The sequence below is a fragment of the Trichomycterus rosablanca genome, chromosome 21, assembly GCF_030014385.1.
Source record: "Trichomycterus rosablanca isolate fTriRos1 chromosome 21, fTriRos1.hap1, whole genome shotgun sequence".
NCBI lineage: Eukaryota > Metazoa > Chordata > Actinopteri > Siluriformes > Trichomycteridae > Trichomycterus > Trichomycterus rosablanca.
This window is the reverse complement of record NC_086008.1, coordinates 17,352,864-17,380,774: the sequence shown is the minus strand read 5'-3', so window position 1 is coordinate 17,380,774 and position 27,911 is coordinate 17,352,864. Positions and strand designations below refer to the sequence as shown.

The window sequence follows — 27,911 nt, the reverse complement described above, 5'->3', positions numbered from 1 at the left end:
ACAGGGAGCTTATTGTTTTTTTGTTTTTTTTATATAGAAAACATGCTGAACTGTGGACTCATCTGACCATCTTTCTTTCTCACCATCTGAGATGAGATCAGGCCTAGAAAACTCATAAGCGCAACTGGCTATATTTATAACAGTAAATTAACGTTTTCTCATACTATGCCGTCTGAATTTACCACGGGTTTCTGGTCTTGCCCTACTCAGACCATGATTTCCCTGGATTCCCTGAATCTTTTTACAGTATTATGTACGGTAGATAGGAGAGAACTCAATTACAAGCAATGTTGCCTTGATTAATGTTCTTTTTTTTACTGTGATCAGCCACAACCCATCATTGCTTGCAAATCCTGAGCCTAAACAGAGTATGATTGTCAGCCCCAGTTCTGGACTGCTTTGCTTGGGGGGGCAGTGAGAATCTGGGAGGGCAATAAGAGCCCCTCCTCTTTTCCAGGAGCTGCTGCGTTGATTGGTCATGCTGCTGCGTGGAACCTCCTGACGGAACAGCGATCCATTGGGCATTTGCCTGGACCTAGACGAAGTTGATTGGACATAGGCCGCACTGATTGGTCATGCCACTGCCGAAACTCAGCGATCGATTTGCTGTCCTCCGTGGAACCTCCTGACAGAACAGCGATCCATTGGGCGTTTTCCTGGACATAGATGAAGTTACCAAAACAACGCACGGGTTCGCTACTAATTCGCTGCGTTAGTGCATGTCTTTTAATTCGCTGCCGATACCAGTCAGCGTAACAGATTGGTTAAGTAATAATTTTAAAAAATAGCCTTTGGTTGCATTGCGCTTGGGGGGCAGTGAGAAAATCTTTGGGGGCAATGCCCACCCCACCCCGCAGCGCCGGCCCTGATGGTTGTGATAAGGAAATAGAAATTTGGAGCTTCTAAGAAACCCCTGGAGTATGGAATACCTGTGTTATGGGAGGAAGCACCATGTGACAGACCCACTGCTATTTGACCTGAGCGTGCCATAAGCATGTGTCTAGTGACGTAGTTTATGTATAATGAGCTAGTTTATGAACATTTTGACAGCACTGCTTTGCTTCCTGTAACTATTTCACACTTGATGTCTTCACTAAACCAGTGTTTTTATAAATGATTTTTATGAAAAGTATTTTGTTTGGGTCTGTCCAGTTGTTCAACGGTAACAGATTTTACTTCGGGGCTCACTCTGCAGTTTAAAAAACGATCACATCACATTGTAAATGCTATTAATAGGTGTAAGTTGGTTCCAGTTTCAGGACTTGTCTGGTTGGTGGTCTGGGAGTCCCAGCTAGTGCTTCTTCATTGAGGCCATTTAAAGGGTAACGACTTTTAGCCAGTTCCCTGATCTGTCCAGTTAGCGAGTCATTCCCTGATATAGGTCCTGTATCATTTCACTGTCATCTGAGCAACGTGGCTAAACCTGGCTGTAGCACATTGGGTCCTGCATGAGGTAGTTTAGTGCAGGACTTCAGACTGAAGTCCTGCACTGACCTGTTAAAACTATATGGATTTTAGGATTATGGATAATGGTAGGTGAATGTTTTGTATTTTAAGTGTGTTGTATATGTTTATATGATGTAGGGTTTCCTATAAATTAATATTCCAGTCAATTAATAGTTAATGCTTTAATAAAGCATGACAGAGCAGTGAATGTGGAAAATGTTATTAGAAAAAAAAAAATATTATTAGTCCTATATTAAAATAACCCAATCTCATCTTAAATACATTCAGGTAAAGTATATATGTTTAAATACCACGTATCTCATTAGAAAACCAGCCTGTATATATATATATATATATAGCCAAGCTTGTTTGATGCTCTGCTATTAAAAATGTCATGAAATAGTATCAGTATTTTTAGTCATTTGCATCTATCTTAAATGCTAGAACATATTCCTAAATATTACTTGTATATTCAGCTGTTTTACTGTTTCTTCTACACATGCAAACATAAAAATTCGACACAAAATGCGACACACAGCGATTTCAGACTCGACTCATGACTCTTTGATATTTGTGTAGAACAAAAGTCAGCAACATTAGTTACATGTGACACTTATACAGTGTATCACAAAAGTAAGTACACCCCTCACATTTCTGCAAATATTTCATTATATCTTTTCATGGGACAACACTATAGACATGAAACTTGGATATAACTTAGAGTAGTCAGTGTACAGCTTGTATAGCAGTGTAGATTTACTGTCTTCTGAAAATAACTCAACACACAGCCATTAATGTCTAAATAGCTGGCAACATAAGTGAGTACACCCCACAGTGAACATGTCCAAATTGTGCCCAAATGTGTCGTTGTCCCTCCCTGGTGTCATGTGTCAAGGTCCCAGGTGTAAATGGGGAGCAGGGCTGTTAAATTTGGTGTTTTGGGTACAATTCTCTCATACTGGCCACTGGATATTCAACATGGCACCTCATGGCAAAGAACTCTCTGAGGATGTGAGAAATAGAATTGTTGCTCTCCACAAAGATGGCCTGGGCTATAAGAAGATTGCTAACTCCCTGAAACTGAGCTACAGCATGGTGGCCAAGGTCATACAGCGGTTTTCCAGGACAGGTTCCACTCGGATCAGGCTTCGCCAGGGTCGACCAAAGAAGTTGAGTCCACGTGTTCGGCGTCATATCCAGAGGTTGGCTTTAAAAAATAGACACATGAGTGCTGCCAGCATTGCTGCAGAGGTTGAAGACGTGGGAGGTCAGCCTGTCAGTGCTCAGACCATACGCCGCACACTGCATCAACTCGGTCTGCATGGTCGTCATCCCAGAAGGAAGCTGACGCACAAGAAAGCCCGCAAACAGTTTGCTGAAGACAAGCAGTCCAAGAACATGGATTACTGGAATGCCCTGTGGTCTGACGAGACCAAGATAAACTTGTTTGGCTCAGATGGTGTCCAGCATGTGTGGCGGCGCCCTGGTGAGAAGTACCAAGACAACTGTATCTTGCCTACAGTCAAGCATGGTGGTGGTAGCATCATGGTCTTGGGCTGCATGAGTGTTGCTGGCACTGGGGAGCTGCAGTTCATTGAGGGAAACATGAATTCCAACATGTACTGTGACATTCTGAAACAGAGCATGATCCCCTGCCTTCGAAAACTGGGCCTCATGGCAGTTTTCCAACAGGATAACGACCCCAAACACAACCTCCAAGATGACAACTGCCTTGCTGAGGAAGCTCAAGGTAAAGGTGATGGACTAAACCCAATTGAGCACCTGTGGCGCATCCTCAAGTGGAAGGTGGAGGAGTTCAAGGTGTCTAACATCCACCAGCTCCGTGATGTCATCATGGAGGAGTGGAAGAGGATTCCAGTAGCAACCTGTGCAGCTCTGGTGAATTCCATGCCCAGGAGGGTTAAGGCAGTGCTGGATAATAATGGTGGTCACACAAAATATTGACACTTTGGGCACAATTTGGACACGTTCATTGTGGGGTGTACTCACTTATGTTGCCAGCCATTTAGACATTAATGGCTGTGTGTTGAGTTATTTTCAGAAGACAGTAAATCTACACTGCTATACAAGTTGTACACTGACTACTCTAACTTATATCCAAGTTTTATTTCTATAGTGTTGTCCCATGAAAAGATATAATAAAATATTTGCAGAAATGTGAGGGGTGTACTCACTTTTGTGATACACTGTATATATATATATATATATATATATCATGTATATATACAGTATATATACATCATTCTGATCATGTCATTTTCTGCTCTCTAATAAAGCTCCGGCCGTCTTAACCCGCAGCGCACACAATGGGTAAATGTTCCAGCCAGCTTCCGGCGTAGTCATAAAGCGTCGCTCCCTACTTAAAATGGTGAAATACCCTACGTAGTGCACTTCACAGTAACAGATAATGTGAATGGAACGCTTCTACAGAATTGGCGCTAATGGTTGTAAGAACCGCTTTCTGAACCAATCAGACCTTCTGATTGTAATTTTTAGTAAGTAATGCTGTTATTTGCATTTATTCAGTTTGCGTAACACAGATAATGTGTCAATGAAACGCTTGTTTGGCTTTCAAACGAGTTCGTTTACTTCACAGCCAGAAAAAGTTTGGAGGTTTTTAAATATAAGCACATTTACAAAATAACGGATTATATTTCTAATGGGACAACACACGCTTATAAGTTTATTAGCACCTTGAACAACATAAGCTAAGGTAAGAAGTGTTATGGATTTTGGCCGCTGTGCTATAATTTGCAATGAAAACAAAACGTCAGTTTAAGCTTTTAACTGGTACCTAGGAAAGTAAAGGCACAAAGTAAAACGGCAAAATACTGTCGCTAATCTGTTGGGGTTTTTTTTTCCTGAACTTACATATTATTTGTTTATTTCTACGCTACATTTCCAATATATGTTTTGCGGATATTATATTGACTTATGACTTGACTCGGACTCTAGCCTAAAGACTGGTGACTCGACTTGGACACGTATTTTGTGACTTGTGAACATCTGGCCTGGATAAGATGAAAATCTGCATTTTTATTTTCCAAGGCTCCATGTCTATTTTGTCAAAGCATGTGTTAGAATCCGGTTTGGAAACGGGTACAGTGATTGCATCAGTGCTATTGTGCATTGTTACATTAGTCGTATTGGATTGTTAAATGAGTAGCATTTAAACCCGTTTCCCTCCCTTTCATGTGTGGCCTTACCTTGAGTCACGAAGTTTGAGACCCTGAAGAGTAGTTTTCACTGCACGTGTTGCGTCATCACACAGTTGCATGACTGTGCTGTTTGTTAAAGGTTCAGAGTTTATATGCCTGAATGGTGCGTGTTCATTAAGCAGTGTTTGTGCATTGTATTAAAGGGTGGGGTTCTCAAAGCCTGGTTTACGCTTTCATCCAAACAGGAATGCATTCAGTCTTGGATGGTTGGATGTGCCTGTATGATGGCGAGGTTCTTGAGCTGAGGCATATACAGTAGACCCTTGACTTACGAATTTAATTGGTTCCGAAGTTTGGTTTGTCCTTCTTGGTGGTATGCTGACATTACCCTGGATACCGTGGCTCTTGATACATCACAAAGACTTGCTGTCTTGGTCACAGATGCACCAGCAAGACGTGCACCAACAATTTGTCCTCTTTTGAACTCTGGTATGTCACCCATAATGTTGTGTGCATTGCAATATTTTGAGCAAAACTGTGCTCTTACCCTGCTAATTGAACCTTCACACTCTGCTCTTACTGGTGCAATGGGGCGGCACGGTGGCTAAGTGGATAGCACTGTCGCCTCACAGCAAGAAGGTCCTGGGTTCGATCCCCAGGTGGGGCGATCTGGGTCCTTTCTGTGTGGAGTTTGCATGTTCTCCCCGTGCCTGCGTGGGTTTACTCCGGGTGCTTCGGTTTCCTCCCACAGTCCAAAAACATGCAAGTGAGGTGAATTGGAGATACTAAATTGTCCATGACTGTGTTTGATATAACCTTGTGAATCGAATAAACTTGTGTGAAGATAAACTACCGTTCCTGTCATGAATGTAACCAAAAGTGTAAAACATGACGTTAAAATCCTAATAAAACAAAACTGGTGCAATGTGCAATTAATGAAGATTGGCCACCAGACTGGTCCAATTTAGCCATGAAACCTCCCACACTAAATTGACAGGTGTTTCAGTTTCATTGTCCAACCCCTATATATATATATATATTACATTATAGGTTACGTGTGACGCAAGCACGTAAGTGCGAGCCCTCCCGGAAGCCATTCAGAATGCATTGCAGCGCCTGCAGTTCGAAAAAAAGAGCCTTAACATGAGTCTATGAGAGCAATCCGGGGCGATTTTCAGTTAGGCTGATGTCGCCCCGAAAGGGGCGGTACTGTACGGAACACAACTTGACGCTGATTGGACTATGATATTCCGAGGCAAGACTGACTCCAGAACAGTCACAGCTGTGATAGAAAAATTTCTTCCCTTTCGCCCTTTGGTGCTGCGTCGCCCAGTCGCTCTAAGGAATGAGCCGCCCCTGGTCATAGTATAACTACAGGGGTTGGACAAAATAACTGAAACACCTGGTTTTAGACCACAATAATTTATTAGTATGGTGTAGCGCCTCCTTTTGCGGCCAATACAGCGTCAATTCGTCTTGGAAATGACATATACAAGTCCTGCACAGTGGTCAGAGGGATTTTAAGCCATTCTTCTTGCAGGATAGTGGCCAGGTCACTACGTGATGCTGGTGGAGGAAAACGTTTCCTGACTCGCTTCTCCAAAACACCCCAAAGTGGCTCAATAATATTTAGATCTGGTGACTGTGCAGGCCATGCTCTTACCCTGCTAATTGAACCTTCACACTCTGCTCTTACTGGTGCAATGTGCAATTAATGAAGATTGGCCACCAGACTGGTCCAATTTAGAGAGAGAGAGAGAGAGAGACGGTCAGTCAACTTGTTCGTGGTTCAAAATTTGTTTGTACGTTACGTTGAAAAAGATCGTTCGTAAAATGTTCGTATGGTAAACCGTTTGTAACTCAAGGGTCCACTGTACAGCAACCCAAACATGCGTTATAAGTTAGTAAATAATACACCATTTGTGTTTTTGATTAATGCAGTTTGATTAGCCTATTACAGCCTCTACTGTATGATTGTTAAACAGTACAGAAGCTTAGGAATTGTCATTTTTATCCAGTAGTTGCTCAACTTAACAATTAACTGTGTCTCCAGAAATTGTTCTTTGGTTGTACACAGTATGTTTTTTTGATGACTGGTATTTGTACGTCAGCCAATTAAATAGATAGCCATTATATCTTTGTAAAACTCTCAGAGAGGACTTAGCTGATGTTTTCACACTTTTAAGCATTAAACTTATGATGTGTATGTGATGTGACATGTATCAGCTTGACAAACGTTCATGTTTACTATTATTCAACCCCCAGCCTCAGTACTTAGTGAAACATCTTTTTGCCTTGATAACATCTAATAAGTCATTTCAGTAAGTGCTAATAAGCTTCTAAATCCCCTCTTGTGAAATCTTTGCCTATTCTTCTTGTGCAAAGGCTTCCAGTTTATTGAGGTTTGATGGTTTTCATGTAGCAGCTGCTTTCTTTAAATCCCACCAACGAGATTTTCTATGGGATTGAAATGGAACTTGAGAAGGCCATCTGAGTATATTCCAGGAATGATTCCTTATCCTTGGAATTATTGTCTTACTGGAAAGTCAAACTATTACGAAGGTTCAGTTTCACCAAAAAGGCATAACATTTATCACAAAAATACTGTGGTACTTCTGTGAATCCATGATTATTATTATTATTATTGAGCCTCATTGAGATTAAAAATCTCTTTTACAACTGAGCCCTGGCCAAGACAGCAGCATATCACACAGAAATGACACAATCAACAACATAGGGAGGATATATACACATGTATACATTTAAAATGTGTGACTTTCACTTTAAATTCAGTCAAAGAACTAAACTGCTTAGCCGCTCAGGTAAAAAGCGGTAAAAAAGACACGCTGCAACCAGGGCTGGATTCTGAGTACGTGGTATCGAATCCAGCTCTGCTTCACCAAGTCGTGCTCGGCACACGAAGGGGGGCGCATGCCTGAAAAGGTTGAAAACCCCTGCTTTAACTCCTGTAACTTGTTTGTCCAGTACAAACTTGGATTTGGAGGCCAAGTCAACACCTCAAACTCGCTGTTGTGCTCCTCAAACCGTTCCTGAAGCATTTTTGCTTTGTGGCAGGGCGCATTATCCGGCTGAAAGAGGCCACAGCCATCAGGGAATACCGTTTCCATGAAAAGGTTTACATGGTCTGCAACAATGCTTAGGTAGGTGTTACGTGTCCAAGTGACATCCACATGGATGGCAGGATCCAAGGTTTCCCAGCAGAACATTGCTCAAAGCATCACACTGCCTTCCGGCTTGCATTCTTCCCATAGTGCATCCTGGTACCATGTGTTCCCCACCTAATGTAAAAGAAAACATGATTCATCAGACCAGGCCACCTTCTTCCATTGCTCCGTGGTCCAGTTCAGATGCTCACGTGCACATTGTTGGCGCTTTCGGCGGTGGACAGGGGTCAGCATGGGCACCCTGACTGGTCTGCGGCTATGCAGCCCCATACACGACAAACTGCGATGCACTGTGTATTCTGACACCTTCAGCAATTTGAGCTACACTAGCTCGTCTGTTGGATCGGACCACACGGGCCAGCCTTCGCTTCCCACGTGCATCAGTGAGCCTTGGCCGTCCATGACCCTGTCGCCGGTTTACCACTGTTCCTTTCTTGGACCACTTTTTTGATAGAAAAAAGCCTTCATGTCATTCTGTAAGTCTTTTGCATTAACTTGAGGGGTTGCTTATTTCTCACTAAGCTGGTGAGGGTATCACGATTGGGTATAAAAGGAGCATCCTCTAAATGTTTGCCAGCCAGCCTTTGTTCTCAGCTCTTACACCACATACTGCATGCTTAGTGTTTATTTACACATTTTCTGGTAGACGTATTAATAATAATAAGTTGGATTGATATAGCACCTTTCGCTATACCCAAGGACGCTTTACAAAACAGAAAAGTACATCGAGATACAATAATAGAGACAAATACATGAGAAACGCATAAATACATAAATTAATAAGACAAGAAAACAACACACATGAGAAAAACACAATTTAAATAACCTAATGAGACTTATGAGACAGTAGAAAAATGTTGAGTAAACAGATGTTTGGTAGATTAGAATTTATTTGTTTTGTTGTTGTTTTTACTTTTGATCATTTGTATGTCCTCCCACTCCTTTATCATTTTTGTTGTGCTCTTTTTGGCACTGGAGTAGCATCCTACATTATTTAACAAACTCATAGCAGCAGCATTTGTCTGATCTGTGCCTAATAGATCCTGACTTTAAGCTCTCGGTTCCTTCATTCTGCTGTTTCTACTTCAGGAATGTAAGGCATGCTGCAGACTCAGCCTCCACTGTCTCCACTGCATGTCTCTGTGTCTTTTGTAAACACTCTAGCCTTGGACTTTTGCAAGTTGGTTAATGACCATGATATGTGGTATAAGGTCAAAGAGGCCTGCCTTCTTCTGTCCTATGTTTATTTTTACATCACAGATACAATCTCGCTCTAAAGATGAAGCTAGCTGTTCTAAATTTGAATGTATATTTACTCGAGTCACTTTCACAGTTGCCAGTTCATGTGAAATTATGAAAAGCTGTTTTGTTGCACAGAGCTTAAAGAAAGGAAAAAAGGATTCTCTCTCTACACTTTAGTATGAGAACCCTACTGTGCAGTTAGTGCTGACCTAATTCTTTATATACGTGAGCAAACACAGAACTGAACATCTGCTGAATAAACTGTAGTGTTCTGTTTTGGAATAGGGGTAGTATGTAGTATGTAACAAAGTATGGAATCGTATATTTATTATACTTCCAGTCCATAATTAGACTCGAAATATCTCCTGACATTGAACTTATTGGGATAAATGTAAAGTATGTATTTATGAGCACTGATCAGCTATAACATTAAAACCACATCCTTGTTTTTACACTCATTTTATCAGCTCCACTTACCATATAGAATCACTTTGTAGCTCTACAATTACTGACTGTAGTCCATCTGTTTCTCTGCATGCTTTGTTAGCCCCCTTTCATGCTGTTCTACAACGGTCAGGACCCTCCCAGGATCACTACAGAGCAGGTATTATTTGGGTGTTGGATCATTCTCAGCACTGCAGTGACACTGACATGGTGGTGGTGTGTTAGTGTGTGTTGTGCTGGTATGAGTGGATAAGACACAGCAGCGCTTATGGAGTTTTTAAACACCTCACTGTCACTGCTGGACTGAGAATAGTCCACCAACCAAATATATACAGCCAACAGTTCCCCATGGGCAGCGTCCTGTGACCACTGATGAAGGTGTAGAAGATGACCAACTCGAACAGCAGCAATAGATGAGCGATCGTCTCTGACTTTACATCTACAAGGTGGACCAACTAGGTAGGAGTGTCTAATAAAGAGGGACAGTGAGTGGACACGGTATTTAAAAACTCCAGCAGTGCTGCTGTGTCTAATCTACTCATACCAGCACAACACACACTAACACACCACCACCATGTCAGTATCACTGCAGTGCTGAGAATGATCCACCACCTAAATAATACCTGCTCTGTGGTGGTCCTGTGGTGGTCCTGACCATTGAACAGGGTGAAAGCAGGTGAAAAAGGTATGTAGAGAAACAGATGCACAACAGTCAGTAATTGTAGAACTACAAAGTGCTTCTATATGGTAAGTGGAGCTGATTAAATGGACAGTGTGTGAAGAAACAAGGAGGTGGTTTTAATGTTATGGCAGATCAGTTTATATAATATATGTATAATAGAGGATTTAAGTCAGGAGAATCCTTTTTAAAGTATTTTATTTCAGTTAATTTTAGCGATTACTGCCTTTTTCCATTTAAGTTTTTGAACCATTTGCACTGACTGTTGATTTGGGTTTACTGGATTGCTGGTAAACAACTTAACTTACTTACACTGTATTGTGACTCAGTTTAACTTTGCAATGTTTTAAATCTTGACCCAAGCATGCAATATGAGATCATTTACATCACGTCTTTGGACAGTGTGCATTGCATGATTATTTACTTTGTTGTATTTTGTGTGTGTTTGTATGTTAGGTTGCATGGTAAACTAGTGTAACCTTGATGCATGGCGTTTGCATGACCCCATTCAGCACCTGTGTGGGGTTGAAAGTAACTGGCTGCAGCCATGGCCCAAACCACTCCACTTAACGGCAACCTTGCAGGTAAGGCTCCTTTTTTAAAAATACATTTGGATCTCTGTTCTGTTGCTGCTATACATTACATGCTATTACATCCATTAATTCAATTTTTTAGAAGGCAAAGCTGAGTAAACTGCTGAGATGTTGTTTGCTAAGATAATAGCTCTGGGTAATTACTGGTAAGGCCTCGTTAAACAAAAGCCAATACAATACCTGAAAAAGAAGAAGATATACTTTGTCATATATACATATACAGTTGTACAGTACAATGAAATTCTTTCTTCGCATATCCCAGTTTGTTTTGGAAGCTGGGGTCGGAGCACAGGGTCAGCCATCGTACGGCGCCCCTGGAGCAGACCGGGTTAAGGGCCTTGCTCAAGGACCCAAAAGTGGCTGCATATCAGAGCCTGGATTTGAACCACTAGTCATCCGGTTGATAGCCCAAAGCTCTACCCACTAGGCTACCACTGTCCCCAAACATCATGCGTTGGCAGCGGTGGGATTCAAACCCACGCCTCCGAAGAGACTGGAGCTAGGCACTCAGTTTTATAAATAGTTCAGTACTCAGTTGGTTGACACATTTCTGTAAAAAAAAACTTTTCACCCACTTTTGTTTTTATTTATTACATATTTATTTATATTAATTATTATGAAGTTTTTTTTTGGTGCTCTGGTGGCACAGCGGTCTATCACTCTAGCCTACCATCACTAAGATCCGAGTTCAAATTTAGGCAGTGCTGTTGGCCGGCCAGGCATCTACACAGACATGATTGGCTATGTCCAGGGACATGGTTGGGAGGTGGTCCAGGTGGGCCTCGCGCCCAGTGTTTTCCTGTGGAAATGGACCTGCAGTGACCCTAAATATCATGTATAATTAAGACATGCATAATAAAGGTACGATTTAAAATTCCAAATATAAATAGTGTTTTACAGAGTGCAGGTCTGTCATTTTAGCATGAAACATTTGGGTATAATGTTCCAAACTCACTTATCGCATCAAAACACTGCAGCCGAGGAGAGGTGCTGCTCCTCCTTGTGAGCTGAAGAGCCGTGTCTCAATGCTACAGAACGCACTACTGATTACTATCTACTATAGAGCTTGTTCAAAATTGTAAAGACACAACTGCTATAAAACCAATTTACTACTGTTAGGTAGTATTTGGGGCTCATTGCAAAAGCCACTTTTTTCTACTTTGTTTGGGCATGGATTTAATAAATTGTTTCTGGATGTTGTACCCAAATGTGGGAAGCAGAGTAACTCAACTTTTATAGTTTGTGCCAAACACCTCGAATATTCTGACCATGTCTGTATGGGTTTCCTCTTGCCTCCCAAAAAAAACACACAAAATGAACACACACATTTTTTTTTATTCAGAGGCAGTCAAGTCAACTTTATTTATATAGTGCTTTTTACAATAGACATTGTCTCAAAGCAACTTTACAAAATCCAGGACCAACAGATACAAAAACCCCTGTTGAGCAAGCCGAGGGCGACTGTGGCAAAGAAAAACTCCCTGAAAATTACAGGAAGAAACCTTGAGAGGAACCAGACTCAGCAGGGCCCCATCCTTCTTGGGTGGTCTGGAACTGGGAGGCAGCCATCTAAGGTGGTGGCACAGGTTACAGTTTTCCTAATAATTAATAATTCATACTTTATTTATTTGATGAATAATTGGTTATAAATATGTGGGTAGCAGAGTAATGCAACTTTTATAGTCTGTGCCAAACACCTCGAATATTCTTACCATGTTTCCGTGGGTTTCCCCCTTTCCTCCCAAAGAAACACACAAAATGAATTGGTTGCTCTAAATTGCCCTTAATTAAGTGGGTGAGAACAGTAAAATAGTTTTGCCATGCAAGGAACTAGCATCTTGTCTTTCCCACCCTATGATTCTAAAAGGAACCAACTGCGACCCTGATCGGGTCATAAAGTGGTCATTGAAAATAATTAAGTAAATGAGTATTACACATTAAAGTTCCAAACTTTAGTTATGGATGTGTATAATGTGTATATGTGTATAAAGTTCCAGTTCGACTCCTCCAACTTGCCTGTTTGCACGCTTATGCAAACAACCCTCAACAACTTGGCTTAGTTAAATCGAAAACATCTGTTAAATAAATAATTGCAGGCAAATAAAAATAAACAATAAAGTCTGTTGCATACAATGGCACAAGAACATGGTGTTGTACAGAAAAAGGTTTAAGTGTTTTTACTTGGATGTTCCACAGAGCTGAAGCAGCACACACACACACACACACACACACACACATGCATGAGGTGGATTTTGTCAGTCTGGTGTAATGTTCTTGTTGGCAGCTCACATATCTTTAGTCTCTTCACACATAGACAAGAAAGAACGATGTTTTTATGAAAGATCAGCCAACCTTCTCTGACATTAAACTGAACCTCACCTAAACATTTATTCATGTATCATGTGTTTATTTAACCTGGTCAGGGTTGCGGTGAGAAGCCTGAAAACAGTTGGTCGCAAGGCCTAGAAGTAAGGATTGAACCGAGGGCTTAAGGACCTGTTAGGGATGTAACGATACACTCTACCCACGATGCGATGCGTTTCACGATACTGGGTTCACGATTCGATTTGTTTTCCGATTTTTAAAAACTGAAATTGAAGACAAATTATGACAAAGTTTCCTTTTATTATTTCTCTAAAAACAATAAAATACTGTATTTGTGATTATCTTTTATTTATCTACATAAAAATGCCCTTTTATTTCTAAGGTAGGTACAAACTATGCAAAACAATTTTGAATTAAGCCCAATTTGGCTGAAAACCCCAGAATTTGGCAACCAGGCGTATAGCGCCAGTGACGTCAACCAGGCGAGGTGTACAGCGCCTCTGCTGTTTAAAGTGAATATCGATTCATTTTACATGTCAAATCGATTTAAATCGTGGAATGTTTAAAACTAAATCAAAATTTGCTGTCAAAATTAACACTGGTTAATAACCGATTCAGTCATAATCTTTTGACTAAAATGTAATTTAGTTTTAGTCATAATTTAGTCATCTGAATTGTTTTAGTTTTAGTCTAGTTTTAGTTGACTAATTATCATAAGAATATAGTCGACTAAATCTACAGTCGATTCAGTCGACTAAAATACATATTTGTTTGTTTATTAGGATTTTAACGTCATGTTTTTACACATTGGTTACATTCATGACAGGAACGGTAGTTACTCATGACACAAGTTTATATCGAACACAGTCATGGACAAATTTAGTATCTTCAATTCTCCTCACTTGCACGTCTTTGGACTGTGGGAGGAAACCGGAGCACCCGGAGGAAACTCACGCAGACACGAGGAGAACATGCAAACTCCACACAGAAAGGACCCGGACCGCCCCACCTGGGGTTCGAACCCAGGACCTTCTTGCTGTGAGGCGACAGTGCTACACACTTAGCCACCGTGCCACCCTAAAATAAATATAAAGGGTGTAAAATGTAAATGCTTTTTTATCACTTCCCTTAAATTATTTAAGTCATTATATACACTTACACAAAATGAAAAAATTTTAATCAGTTATGGAATATTATTAATGTTTGAATGTGCAATACACACAAAACCAGATTTAACTTATTTCAAACATCTTTATTTACATGACCTTGCTTATTGAGCATAACAATAGCAAAATATTAATGACCAGTAGGCCTGCTCTGCCTGAAACATATATGCATTGTTTATAACAAATTGCATATTACATTCTTTATAAAACTGGGTACCATAAAAGCAGCAGTGCCATTATGTTGCCATTATACTGCCAGCAGTGCCAGATGTTTCAGATTTGTTGTGTTTTTACCCTAGATCGCCCCACATGGTTTACACATCATCTTGTTTTTCACGACGTCAAATGAGAAATGTGTCCATATATCGGCTCTCCTGTTTCTCCCTGTTGACATTGTCGAGTTAATCTAGTTCCATGAGTAAAGAAAGTTCACAGGCTAGTCTGGTCTTCCCGGGTTTAGATCAAACTTGTGCGAGTGTGCGCTTAACGCGGTACTGCAAAAGATTAGTACTGATTGGATGGCTAATCGTCTTGTCCCGCCCCTCCACATACGCTAAAGTAGTTCTGATTGGATCTCTTTCTAACTTGTCCCTACCTTCCACAAAACTAAATCAGTTCTGATTGGATGTCGTCCCTGCCAAACATTTTCGTCTCGTTTTTATTCGTTGACGAAAGTGTCGATTCATTTCGTCATAGTTTTTATCTTTTTATGTAGTTTTTATTTAGTCATCGTCTCGTTTTCGTCATGAAAAAAGGTTCGTTGATGAAAACTATGACGAAAATCATTCGTCAACGAAATTAACACTGTTATTAACTGTATTGTGGTGCATCGTTACATCCCTAGGACCTGTTGCTGTTACTTTTCCAGTTGCACCACCATCCCACCCTTGGCTCTAAACATTTCATTTTTAATTCTTAAATTCTTGTTTTTTATTGAAATGACTTGTACATCAATATGCATTTTCAAAAGTGTTTCTCTTGCCATCAGTCCAGCTAACTAACTGCTAGTAAACATGCTATACGGCATTTCTTTATTATCCAGCTTTCTTATGCCAAGTTCACACTACACGACTTTCTGGGTCGCTGTACAGTTCACACTACACGACTGAATCTTTTGCACTCGGGAGTCTTTCAGTCGGTGTATATTTCACACTACACGACTGATCGGTGATAGGGGGTCTCACACTACACCATCTATCACCAACTGGAATCGCAGGCGAGCTTCTCTGCTCTCACAAATATCGTTTTGTTACAAAAACACACGCGAGATGTGACGAAAGGTTTAATGATACCATGTCCAAAAATGCACGTAGCGAGCGATCAAAGTTTGTGCACGTAAAAACAAAGAGAAAAAATAAATGAATCTTAGTGGATTTGGCTTGGGTTGTTGTGTAGTGAGTTGGAGGTTAATAAATATTTTGGTGTTTTGTAGAGAACGATAGAGAACGAGAAGGTCAGAAATACTGTAAAACTTGTGTGTAACACCTGTGTATTATGATATAAACTATATTAAGCCCCTGTACAGCCTTTTACACTCCTCCCCTGCATTTCTTCTCACTCTGTATCTTGCGTTCTCATTGGCTGTTCGACATAGCACTCATTGCCAGTCGGGAAACACCCATTCAGATATCTGACATGCTAATTATCTCAATCGAGTTGTTGGGTAGTTCACACTTAGCGATTAAAAGCCGAGTTTTGATCGCCGAGCGAACCCCGAGTTGCTCCCGAGCCGGCAAATCTAGCACCGACCAGTCGCCGAGCGAAAATCAGGGCAAAGATCGTGTAGTGTGAACTAGGCATTACCTGCATATTGGTGTGGTCATTATTTTGGCTTTAACCCAACCCCATATTACTGTACTAAACACTAAAATAATATAAAGCACATTAAAAATGATAATGGTACTATATGATATACAATGATAATCTGTCGCAATATGCAATATTTAATATCCAATAATATTTGGAATTCAGCCTTTTGTTTATCATAGCCAACCATAGCCATCTAAATACTGATAAATGACTTTGCACTGGGATTTTACTCCTGGGCACTTAAACACTGTCAGGTTTATTTAATACCAGCTAAACATATTATAATAGCCATAAAAATTAGTGGTAGTAGTATTATTAATAGTATTTAGTAGGGCTGGCTCGATACCACTTTTTTATGTCAGATACCGATACTGCAAATTGAGTATCTGCCGATACCGATACCAATTCGATACCGTCATTTCTCCTCTCAAACAACTAAGCAGTAATAATACACGTCTCAATGCACCATGGTTAAACTAGCTATCTAAATAACAATGCTCAGACTGTGAAACAAATATTCTAAAGGAATAAATACAGAACCTACATCACACTTATACAAAACTGCTGTTTTTATTTTAACTTTTACACACAGAACATTTAGCAGCATTTTTTGGCTTGTTTAACAAAAGTGTCTACAATTAGAAGATGTAGATGTCAAGCAAACGCGATGGACCAATTAGAATTGACGCAGAGTTGAGATTTTCTGTTAAAGTTCTGTCACGTTTTTAGATTATTAAATACCAAAGCACACTTATTAAAAACCCTGCTGGATTTTGAAGAGGAAAACGGGAAACAGTGTAGTTTTTCTTTATTTTATAACACTAAAGGATTAATCGTTGTCTCCAACGATATTTTACAAGATTTTCTTTATCTCCGGTGAGTGATTTATCATTTATAAAGCAATTTTTATTGTGTTTAAACAGTGTTTTTAGATGTGGCAGTAAGAGATGATTTGATCAGTGTGTTTTAATTTCTAAATGGCTGTTGCGGATGAGTTGTAGATCAGTGGCACATGTTAATGAGGTCATCAAGCGTGAGTGGCAATAAACGGCGCTCTGTTGGAACGTATCTTTGTGTCATTTGTTTTACACACAAACAATGGCCTTATTTACATTACGATATCCGATCCGGTGATTTGGGCCAGTATCGGACCCATACCGAGTATGCCGAGTGCCAGCCCTAGTATTTAGTAGTGGTATTAAGTCTCTTCTGAATTATTGGATTATATGTGACTATAGGACTGTGGTAATTTTTTTTCATCAGAGGCAGCTATCTAAGGTGGTTTCTCAGGTTATATGATTTCTAATACATAATTCAGAATTTATCTATTTAATGAATAATTGGTTGGAAAAATATTTTAATTTTAAATTTACATTTTAAGCATTTAGCAGACACCTTTGTCCAAAGCGACTTACAGCTGAGACTGTATACATTGCAAGCAATTGAGGTTTAAGAGCCTTGCTGAAGGGACAGACAGTGACAAGCTGGCAGATGTGGGACTTGGACCAGTGACCTTCTGATTACTAGTCCTGTAACTTTACTGATGAGCTACCCCTGCCCCAGATTCTAGCAGTTCAAGCAAATAAACAGCCCTTCTTTACTAAACAAATGTGCGAATGTCAATTTAATACATGGACTAAATCATGCATTACATAGTGTGTAAAAGCCACACGAGTACAGTGTTACAGTGAGTTTTGTGCACGTTGCACGTCAAGCTCGTTGTGATGCTTCCAATATTCTAATTCTCAGTTTTTCCCCTCATTCTCCCCACTCCAAGTTTTAGAGGTCCACAGCCAGCCACTTCTTTGTTTTATGCTTTGTATTTTGCTTTTTTATGGAATTAAGCTGATCATAAAATAAGCTGTACCCACACCTGTCTTACTGTCCAAGAAAGGGCAAAAAATGCCACAGCCTCCCCTCCCCCTCAATGGTAATTGTTAACCCAAAAACCTTTGGCAACAAGATAAAATATTAAACAAAAAAATAAGCCTTTGGAATTTATTAAAAAGAAGAAAATAGCCTTACAAATCAAACAAATCATGTTAGTAATATAGCAAATTTAAATTTTATACTAAAACATGAATGCCTTTGTCATAACGAACATGATGAAGCTAGTTTGGAATTTAAAATTAATAACTCCTTTAAACTTTTATAATGATGAGTAACTAAATTGTGTGTTCGAAAACCTAGTGAGCTGCCTTGCTGTCTTACTGCCTACATAGGCAGCTGCCTCAGTAGAGAGGATTCTAATAAGTCATCGACTTATAAGGCAAGTTATTCGAACGTGCTACTTAGACAGCGATTCCATCGGGTTTTGCTTACTGAGCTAACAGTTAGCATCTTGCCATTCAAACCAATGGGATGGGGTGGCACAGCGCGCTAGCATGTCACCTGACATCTCCCTTCATGTACCGAAAACGGTTACATTCGCTGATAAGCCCGAACTTGCAAATGAAAACACTTGTGCAAGTTTATACAAGTTAAAAATCAATAATCATTTATTTACGTTTGAAAATAACTCATTTTTTATTTTTCTGTGAGAGAAGAGCTGCCGCACTGAATGCTGGGATTGCCTTGATCACTAAGGACGCTTCCGATGCTCACTCGTTCTTGAGTCAAAATAACATTGAAATGTTAAGATGCCTAACTAGTGAGGATATTAAGGCAGCTAGGATTTCGAACAGCCTCCTTCTCGGGAGCGCGCGTAGGATGACGTAAAATGCTGCCTATGTAGAGAGCGCACTAGCTTTTCGAACACACCCTCTGTATTTCAATTCTATTCTTAACAAAGATGAAACATAAGCTAGTGTTATGTCTCGGGGCTGAAAATCATAGCCATGTTTATTATCCAGATATGTTAATTTACTACAGTCTGTGGGGCGTATTCATATTCTATGCATTGTAAAAAGGTCATAATTCATTTTAGAATGACTAAAATACTTTTAATAATGTGCATATATTGACTCTAACCCCAAAAAATAAAAAGTTTGCCTTGTTAGATATAAAAGGGATTTGGTCAAATGTTTTGACATTTACAGACTATGGGTAATATCCTCGATGCACAAGTTTAAACATGTGCAACATTAAAATGCTAATATAATTCTTATTAGTTATTAAAAAATTAAATGATTTTTTAAATAATAATTTTTTTGAATAAAAGGATAACCTGAAAATACATTTCTGCCAAACTTAGAAACCCTGGAATAATGTTACCTGCAAACAATTTATTTTTCTTCTTTATTTACAGTTTAAACATAGAGAAACAGACCAGCTCAAGTGTGATTTGTCTGTGTACATGGTAGACTTGGATTTATTCTTGGTCAGCTGTTGTTAATGTTGACAGTAATGGTGCTGGTATTGAACATGCAGGTCAGTTTGCTTAAATGTGAGAGTCTGGACAGTATATCTCCTGGCTCTGTGTTGCTTTTCGTCTCATCCCGTGTGTAGGTTTACAGCCATGTGGCCACATGAGTATTGTTGTCGAGTGTTTAAATGAGCCGGTCTGTTTGTTGGAGTGTGACGTGGCTTCCGAGGGTAATTAAACTTCGGCAGGCTGACGCGGTTTCACTGGGCCGGTCAGGAAATACCAAGGCAGCATGAGAGAGGAAAAAGGGCCCTTGTTTTCTTGCTGTGTGGGTGTGTGTGTGATTTTTGCCTTGGTGGTAGCCAGCTACAGCTCTTCTTGTTCAGCTCTTGTCACTAAATGGAGTATTCTTTTATTCATTTGTGTATTTGAAGGTGAGTGAATAGCTGAGAGGGACTAATTGAGTAGTCTCTTGTTGGTGTTTTCTTTTAAATACACCAACTTGTGTCTTTTTTTTGTAAGTAGACAATATATATTTTTTAATTAAAAGTTCACAGGGTTAACAAACTTTTGATTTAGTCTTTAATGAAAAAGTACTTTATTACCTAAAACAGAAAATTAGCACCTGATAATCCTAATTAGTTTTATTTCAGCAGATCTGTAATGCATGCTGTGTTGATTTTTTCATTTACGTTGAACATGTATTTACTCTCATTGGTTCATTTTCCACTCAAATGTAAGGATATAAAAATAATTAAATGGTTAATATTAGGATTTGTCTTTATTTATGTACATAATTATGTATATGAATACATTTACAGTTTTGTGTATGAATGGTTTAAAAGACATCATTGTGCTCTGTGTTGTTTAGTTGAGGAAAATAGAAACTTGCTGTTTTTAAGTTCTTTTGTTAATAGAAGTGTTACATTACCTTAATGACTTTAAAGATTAATTTAAATTTGTTTGTTTGTGTTTCTCATTTAGAGGTCCCAATCACAAGCAACAGTAATAACAGTACATGCTTAAAGTGACATTATGCAGCATTACAAAATTTCTTCAAATGCACATAACTACAGTGTATTTACATATTCACATGGTTGGGTGTTACTAAAAAACTAGTAGATGCTGTATTTCTGAGTAGCAACAGTCACTAGGAGTAAAAGTGGGTATGTGTGTATACATGTATATTGGGTATGTGTGTATACATGTATATTGGGTATGTGTGTATACATGTATATTGGGTATGTGTGTATACATGTATAGTGGGTATGTGTGTATACCTGTACATGTCTTAGTCTTAACCATTGCAAATCATCATGAATTCATCATGTAGGAATACTTAACCAGAGCCAAGAAAACTGGGCTTGGAAAGTTAAAGTAATATCATAATGATTGCTGGGTGATTGGTATAATATTAAGTTGTGTACTGTAATCCTGCTTGGGGATGTAGTTAAGAATCTGATATTTTACTGACAGATTACGGACAAGTTTTTAAGTGACCAATAATGATTATTCATGCACAAACTGGCCAGGAAAACACCAAAAATAGATTTGTTTTTATTATTTTTATTGTCTCTAGGGTCATTTTTAGGACATTTAAAAAGCTAAAAGTAATTTTTCCTATTCAGCCTACTTTGTTTGAGAGGCCTCTCAATAGACGTTTGTAATTTGAAAAATGATCTGCTGTTTATTTTTCTCCCACATGATGAATTTGGGTGCAATAAGGGCCAAACATGGCTGTCTGTCTTTTTTATTTTCATTGCAAACATTGGTGGATTCCACAGCCCAAGGTGACTTTGCCCTTTGTAAGCACTCTGAAAGAGTCACACAGAGAGGCATGGGGTTTGGGGTTTGGGGTTTGGTTTGGTGCAGGCCATTTGCTTAATGTAGTATAGAGGCTTACAGTCATGTACCCCTTACTAAATGTAATCATACAATAAGCAAGTCATTGAGTCTGACATGAAAGAGAAAATAGGTTAAAGCTGACTACACAAATGTATATGTTGTTTCTTTAACAGAAGCAGAAGAAAGTACTGTGAAAATGGGTTAAGTGGTTAGCATGTTCCCATAGTTATTTAGTGAGAAGGTGGTGTAGAGGAGAAGGACTGCCATCTATGATTTAATCGTGATCACCAGAAGTAGAATTACAGAACATTATTATAACTAGAGATGTACCGATCGGGGTTTTTGGCGGGGATTCCGATCTCCGATCTCCTTTCAGGGTACATCGGCCGATAGCCGATTCCGATCGGGGGAGGGGGGGATGTTTAGCAGTAAATAAAATAAATAAACTTAAAAAGAGCCTCACAGTGAAGATAAATCGGAGCAGCGCGTGCGTGCGTGCGTGTGTGTGTGTGTGTGTGTGTGTGTCTTTAGGAGAGACGCTTTGTTCACAGTATCGCTATAAGTGATTCATTGATTCATGAGTTGATTCGTTTTATGTGAAGCGTAAGTTTCTCTTCTCAGTTATCTCTCCGTGTTTACTGTTATTAATTAAATGTCGTGGTTTTAAATAAACACCAGCTACTACAAAACATTTTGTGTGACTCTCTTACATTAAAAAGCTTCATTAAAAAGCTTAATTAAAAAGCTATTACCACAGATCTGTAACCGAGTCAGACTCGTTCCGTCTAAGGAGCTAAAAGTTTTCTGATCCTAAAAGTTCAGCAGATGATCCTGAACTAACGAATTTGCTAATGAATAAACGTTTGCCTCTGATTGGCTCTGTAACGTCTTCTGTTCTCATCTACATCACAAGTAAGAACCGCTTACGATTTACCAAAGTGAACCAGGAGTTTATATAACGTGCTGATAGAATCGACTCAGATGTGACCGGGTTGAATTATCTTTTTAAAGTAAATATTTCAATCAGCAAAATTACATCGTACGTATGATGCACAACGTTAATGATGTTATTTTAGGTCATGAAGAGCTTTCACTGTGGTTTCTGTACGATGGTTGATGAATGGTGATGTGATGGTTGGCGCTTCGTAGCTCAAAGTCTGGATCAATCCACTGAGCTGTTAACTTAACATGGTCTTTATATATCACACGATCGGATCGGCTACTTTTAGGAAATATCGGCCAATCGCCGATAGCATATTTTGATTAAAAATCGGCCGATACCGATTCGTAGCCGATCGATCGTCCCATCTCTAATTATAACCATTATAATAAAGCAAATAATTGAAAACCAAAATATTACTTGAATTAAGAAAATAAATAAACAGAATGTAAGTCTTTGTCAGACATCATTGGCCACTTTATCACTGCCAATTATGCCCGCTAGATGGCGCCCAGCCAACCGGTTGCAACGCCGAGTTTTGAACCGAGGAGTTCAGACTCTCGGCGCTGGTGTGCTAGCAGAATATCCCGCTGTGCCACCTGGTACTGATTTTTAATACCAAAATTGTGTGTTGTAGTTTTTTTTACTTTTACATTTGGAGCACTTTAGCAGATGCTTTTATCCAAAGTTACTTACTATTATGACTAAACACAATATTAGTTATTGTGAATTATGGGCCTTTGGTACAATGGTAACTTGGTGGTGGTGGGGCTTGAACAACCCCAGATTACTAGTCCAGTTCCTTAACTGCTGAGCTACAACTACCCCAATTTTTACCCAGTAAGATGTCTTTTCATTATAAACTCATTATGTTCAGATAGTTTATATGAGTTTGCATATTTCTCTTATATGAAGTCAATTTCAGATGACCATAGGCTATAGTGAGGAAGATAACGGTATAGTTTTCTACCGTCACTCGGATACCAGAAAGCTCATGCCTAAATAAAAGTAGTGTATTCCTGTGAGGGTGACATCATATGACCCCTTCTTTTCTGCTACTTCAGAAGCCCAGATAAATCTATTGCGAGACATGAGCACGAGTGCTGTGTCGGTTTGTTACAGTCCGAGCTTTTAATGTTTCACTAATGTGCAGATTTTCAGTATTGAGTGTTTGTGGTCAGTGTGTACGTTGTCCTCCCCCATGTTTCTACATACAGCTTGTTGATAGTGAGTTTGTTCACAAACAGCTCAGTGATAACACAGTCATGCCCTTCTGTCTGGTGTTTGCTAATCTGGCCCGAGCTATCTTTGGGGTCATCTTTTTCGGCAACGCTATTGGCTGGTAGCGTTCCCTTGCTTCGACTAAGTCGTTCACCTTCACACTGGAAGCTTGGCTTACGTGTTGTCAGTCAGATCGTTCCTGTTCTAAAGGGAATCGTCAGGAAACCGTGTGAGAACCGGTGAGAACAAATCATTTGAGCTAGTTTTTTCTAAACAACAAATATTTACTATATTTTTTTGGTTTATTTTACATCAAATACACCTAACTTATTCAGTTTGTATTTTAAAAGCATGATTGTTAACCCAGATACCACAGCAGTCAAAAGTTAAACCTTAACCAGGCTTGCACATGTTTCAGTGCTGCTACTTGGTATTATACTATTGACCCAGGCAGTGTGGAAGAGCAACCAAATAATCTATCAAACACTAATAGACATCTGTAGGTTTAAGAGAGAGAAGATCTGTAAGGAATGAATGTCTGTGTGTCAGATTTAGTGGCTTGTGTAATTCTAGGCCAGTCAGGGCATGGTGAATTATTCTTGTCCTGCCTGCTACTTTTATTAGTTTCCTCTCTTGTGCTCCCAGTCTATAGAGGTCAGTTGTTTAGAATTCCTTGTACCAGGCTGTCCTTTGTGTACATTCATGATGTGTAGCTGTTGTTGTATTCGAAAAGGCTAACTTTCTCAACAAGCTGGGAATTGTCTTAAATTTACTGTACGATGTCCTTCATCTAGGTGAATAGACATAAAATGTAGAATTTACTGTACGTATTTGTTGCATTTATACGTAGTCATTGTATATCTCTTAATAGATAACAATGTAATTTTGGTCATGTAAAAAGACAGTTCTGTATTTATTATTTTCCGTCTATATTTGGGTTCTCAACCTTCAGTCTGCAATGACTCTTTGTTCTTTAATGCATTTTGTGTGACTTGTGATTCCAGCTTTTCCACTATTGTTCAGTAATGTGGGTTGTTGTGGCCGAGCTGACAAAAAGAATAAAAACCACTGGTCTGTTTACTTTATACCACATATAGTAGTCTAGACTAACTAGACTAAACATTATAATAATTAATATTTACATTTTTGTGTAACTTATGGTGTTTGTTTTCATTTGAAATTTTAAATGCATAGCATCTCAGTAGATTTTACATTAAGCAGGCAAAGGTTGGAGTATGGACAATCATACTGGTGCTTTACATCAATGGCACTTGTTCTAGGAACTGTCTATGGCCCTGTTTTACTAAGATTCTAACTAAATAGTACAGATATTTGCTTGTATACATGTATGTAAGTATTATTTCCCTGACCAATAATTGGAGCAAATTATTTATTACTTTTCTGCCACTTTGGTTAATAATAATCAATATTAGCCTTAAAAAATCAGTTACATACACTGATCAGCCATAACATTAAAACCACCTCTTTGTTTCTACACTCACTGTCCATTTTATCAGCTCCACTTACCATATAGAAGCACTTTGTAGTTCTACAATTACTGACTGTAGTCCATCTGTTCCTCTACATACTTTTTTAGCCTGCTTTCACCCTGTTCTTCGATGGTCAGGACCCCCACAGGACCACCACAGAGCAGGTATTATTTGGGCGGTGGATGATTCTCAGCACTGCAGCGACACTGACATGGTGGTGGTGTGTTAGTGTGTGTTGTGCTGGTATGAGTGGATCACACACAGCAGCGCTGCTGGCGTTTTTAAATACCGTGTCCACACACTCTATTAGACACTCCTACCTAGTTGGTCCACCTTGCAGATGTGAAGTCAGAGACGATCGCTCATCTATTGCTGCTGTTTGAGTCGGCAGTCTTCTAGACCGTAATCAGTGGTCAGAGGACGCTGCCCACGGGGCGCTGTTGGCTAGATGTTTTTGGTTGATGGAATATTTTCAGTCCAGCAGGGACAGTGAGGTGTTTAAAAACTCCAGCAGCGCTGCTGTGTTTTATCCAGTCATGCCAGCACAACACACCACCACCATGTCAGTGTCACTGCAGTGCTGAGAATGATCCACCACCCAAATAGTCCTGACCATTAAAGAACAGCATGAAAGGAGGCTAACAAAGCATGCAGAGAAACAGATGGACTACAGTGAGTAAATGTAGAACTACAAAGTGCTTCTATATGGTAAGTGGAGCTGATAAAATGGACAGTGTGTGTAGAAACAAGGAGGTGGTTTTAATGTTATGGCTGATTTGTGTATATGCAAGTCTAACCTGCTATACTAGCATCATATTTAAATAAAAACGGTTGATCATGCTTGTTTGTTTTTACACAATATGATCTTAAAAGTAGTTATTTTGATGTAATATGCCACTTGTGTTATGTTGCAGTGTGTTTTGAGGCAATTATTCTATCTTCATATTCGTTAGTGTATTTTGATATACTTTTTTCACTTTAAACTTGGTTAATAGTGGAGAAAAGCTGAAAAACATGTCATGTTCGAGCAGTGGTTGAGACATTTAGAAAAAACAAGAGAAAGTGGTGTGTGATTGGTCGAGGCTGCTAGCCTATGGGGAACCGAGTCGAGCTTGGCTGAGTTTACACCAATAGTGGAATTTTTCCCTTATGGAGTGAAGGTTGAGAGTGTCCGCCTGCAGCTTGTTCTGGTTACTCCACTTTTACAGCTGCAGGAGGGTGAGCAGCTCTGCAATAGGACGGCTGTTTGACTTGTGGTAAGTGAGGCTTGAAAATAAAGGCTTAGATTACCAGAGTTACCCTCCCTGAAGGTTTAAAAGATATTAGTCTGTTGGCAGATGTTTTACACGCTTCTTTTGAGTAGAAAGTGTTTCAGTTTTGTGTAAACCATTGTTAAAGAATTGGTCTTTGTACGGTCTGCAGTGTAGCTTGGCTTACAAAAGCTGATCTGCAAGTCAAGTCAGAAGTTCTCAATCTCTTGTGTGGACTTTGGTATGTGATGTAGTCATGGTTGATGGATGCCGTTTGGCTCATGGCTTAAGGAAACATTTTTGTACACTGTAGTTAGGAACAAGTTGTTTTATGTCAGCAAGGCTATTATACCAAAAGGATTTTATGGCAGTTAAAATGTTAGTACTGTGTATTCCCCCTAACTCGACCCACTGCACGTTCTCCTTGCCAATATTCTGTAAAACAGTTCCTAGAATATCCTTATGTTTTTTAAGAGCCAACCATTAAATTACTGCAATCACTGCAGTTTTCTGTATGCAGAAGTACATTAGATTTAATGAATTAGATTTAATAAAGATTAGATAAGGTTTAATATGTTATATTAGGTATCATATTATGCATATGGGCACTCTGTTAGGACAGCATTAAATTACTCTAGCCCACTACTGCTGGGAACCAGGGTTCGAATCCCCACGTAAAACACAACAATGTAATTGTGCATATTATGCAAGTGTATATGCATGTATCAGCAGATCACTCTTTTGGTTTAGTAGGTCAATTCATAAGTAATTATGAAACTTCTCTTGCTTCTCTTTGGACAGTGGTAGCCTAGTGGGTAGGGCTTTGGGCTATCAACCGGATGACTGATGGTTCAAATCCAGGCTCTGCTATGCAGCCACCGTTGGGTCCTTGAGCAACGCCCTTAACCCTGTCTGCTCCAGGGGGCGCCGTACGATGGCTGACCCTGCGCTCTGACCCCAGCTCCCAAAAACAAGCTAGGATATGCGAAGAAAGAATTTCATTGTACTCTACAACTGTATATGTATATATGACAAATAAAGTATATCTTCTTCTGAGTTTTTATATTAAGGCTTTGAAAGAATTTGTCAGCAAGGTTAGGGTATATCCTATTGCTACAAAGAAAATTATGGTTTGTAAATGGTTTTTGGCTGTGCTGTTGAGTATCAGGTTGCAATGTGAACTTTGCAATAATAGTAAAAACTGTATGTTTGGTTAAAGCATCAGTGATGCCCTTATGAGCAGTCATTTTTGTTTTTTAGTTGTCTTACTAATGCCCCATTTGTAGCATTAGCAAACTGTTAAGAATATGTTCCACATACTGCTTTTAGTGCTAAAAGAGTTTGTGAAATGCATTTAAGACTAAAAATAGACTGCATTAAATTTGGACCTTCTTATGGACTATATAAAATTGGTATTTTTACTGTAAAAATACCAAAATAAATGGTAAACATACACTGTAATGTAAAAAAAAATATTAGAGAAAAAGAAGTGCATTTAGGAAGATAGAGAGAATAATTAGTAGTTACATTCAGTAGTCTTCTATGTGTTGTAAATTGAAGATGGGTGGGTAGCACTGTCGCCTGACAGCAAGAAGGTCCTGGGTCCTTCATGTCTGGCATGAGTTGGCATGTTCTCCCTGTGTCTATGTGGGTTTCCTCCGGGAGCTCCGGTTTCCTCCCACAGTCCAAAGACATGCAAGTGAGGTGAATTGGAGATACAAAATTGAACTGATGAACCTTGTGTATCGAGTAACTACCGTTTCTGTCATGAATGTAACCAAAGTGTAAAACAT

The 27,911-nt window shown here is 39.3% G+C and overlaps 1 protein-coding gene across 1 annotated transcript in view; it reads left to right on the top strand.

Moving 5' to 3' along the window:
* Positions 1–27,911, top strand: part of kank1a (KN motif and ankyrin repeat domains 1a) — a 105,643-nt gene that overhangs the window by 52,311 nt on the left and 25,421 nt on the right. Inside the window, exon 3 of the mRNA XM_063017442.1 lies at positions 10,632–10,759. Coding sequence (XP_062873512.1) covers positions 10,723–10,759 — 37 coding nt within the window. The 5' untranslated portion in view covers positions 10,632–10,722. The remainder of the gene's footprint in view (positions 1–10,631; positions 10,760–27,911) is intronic.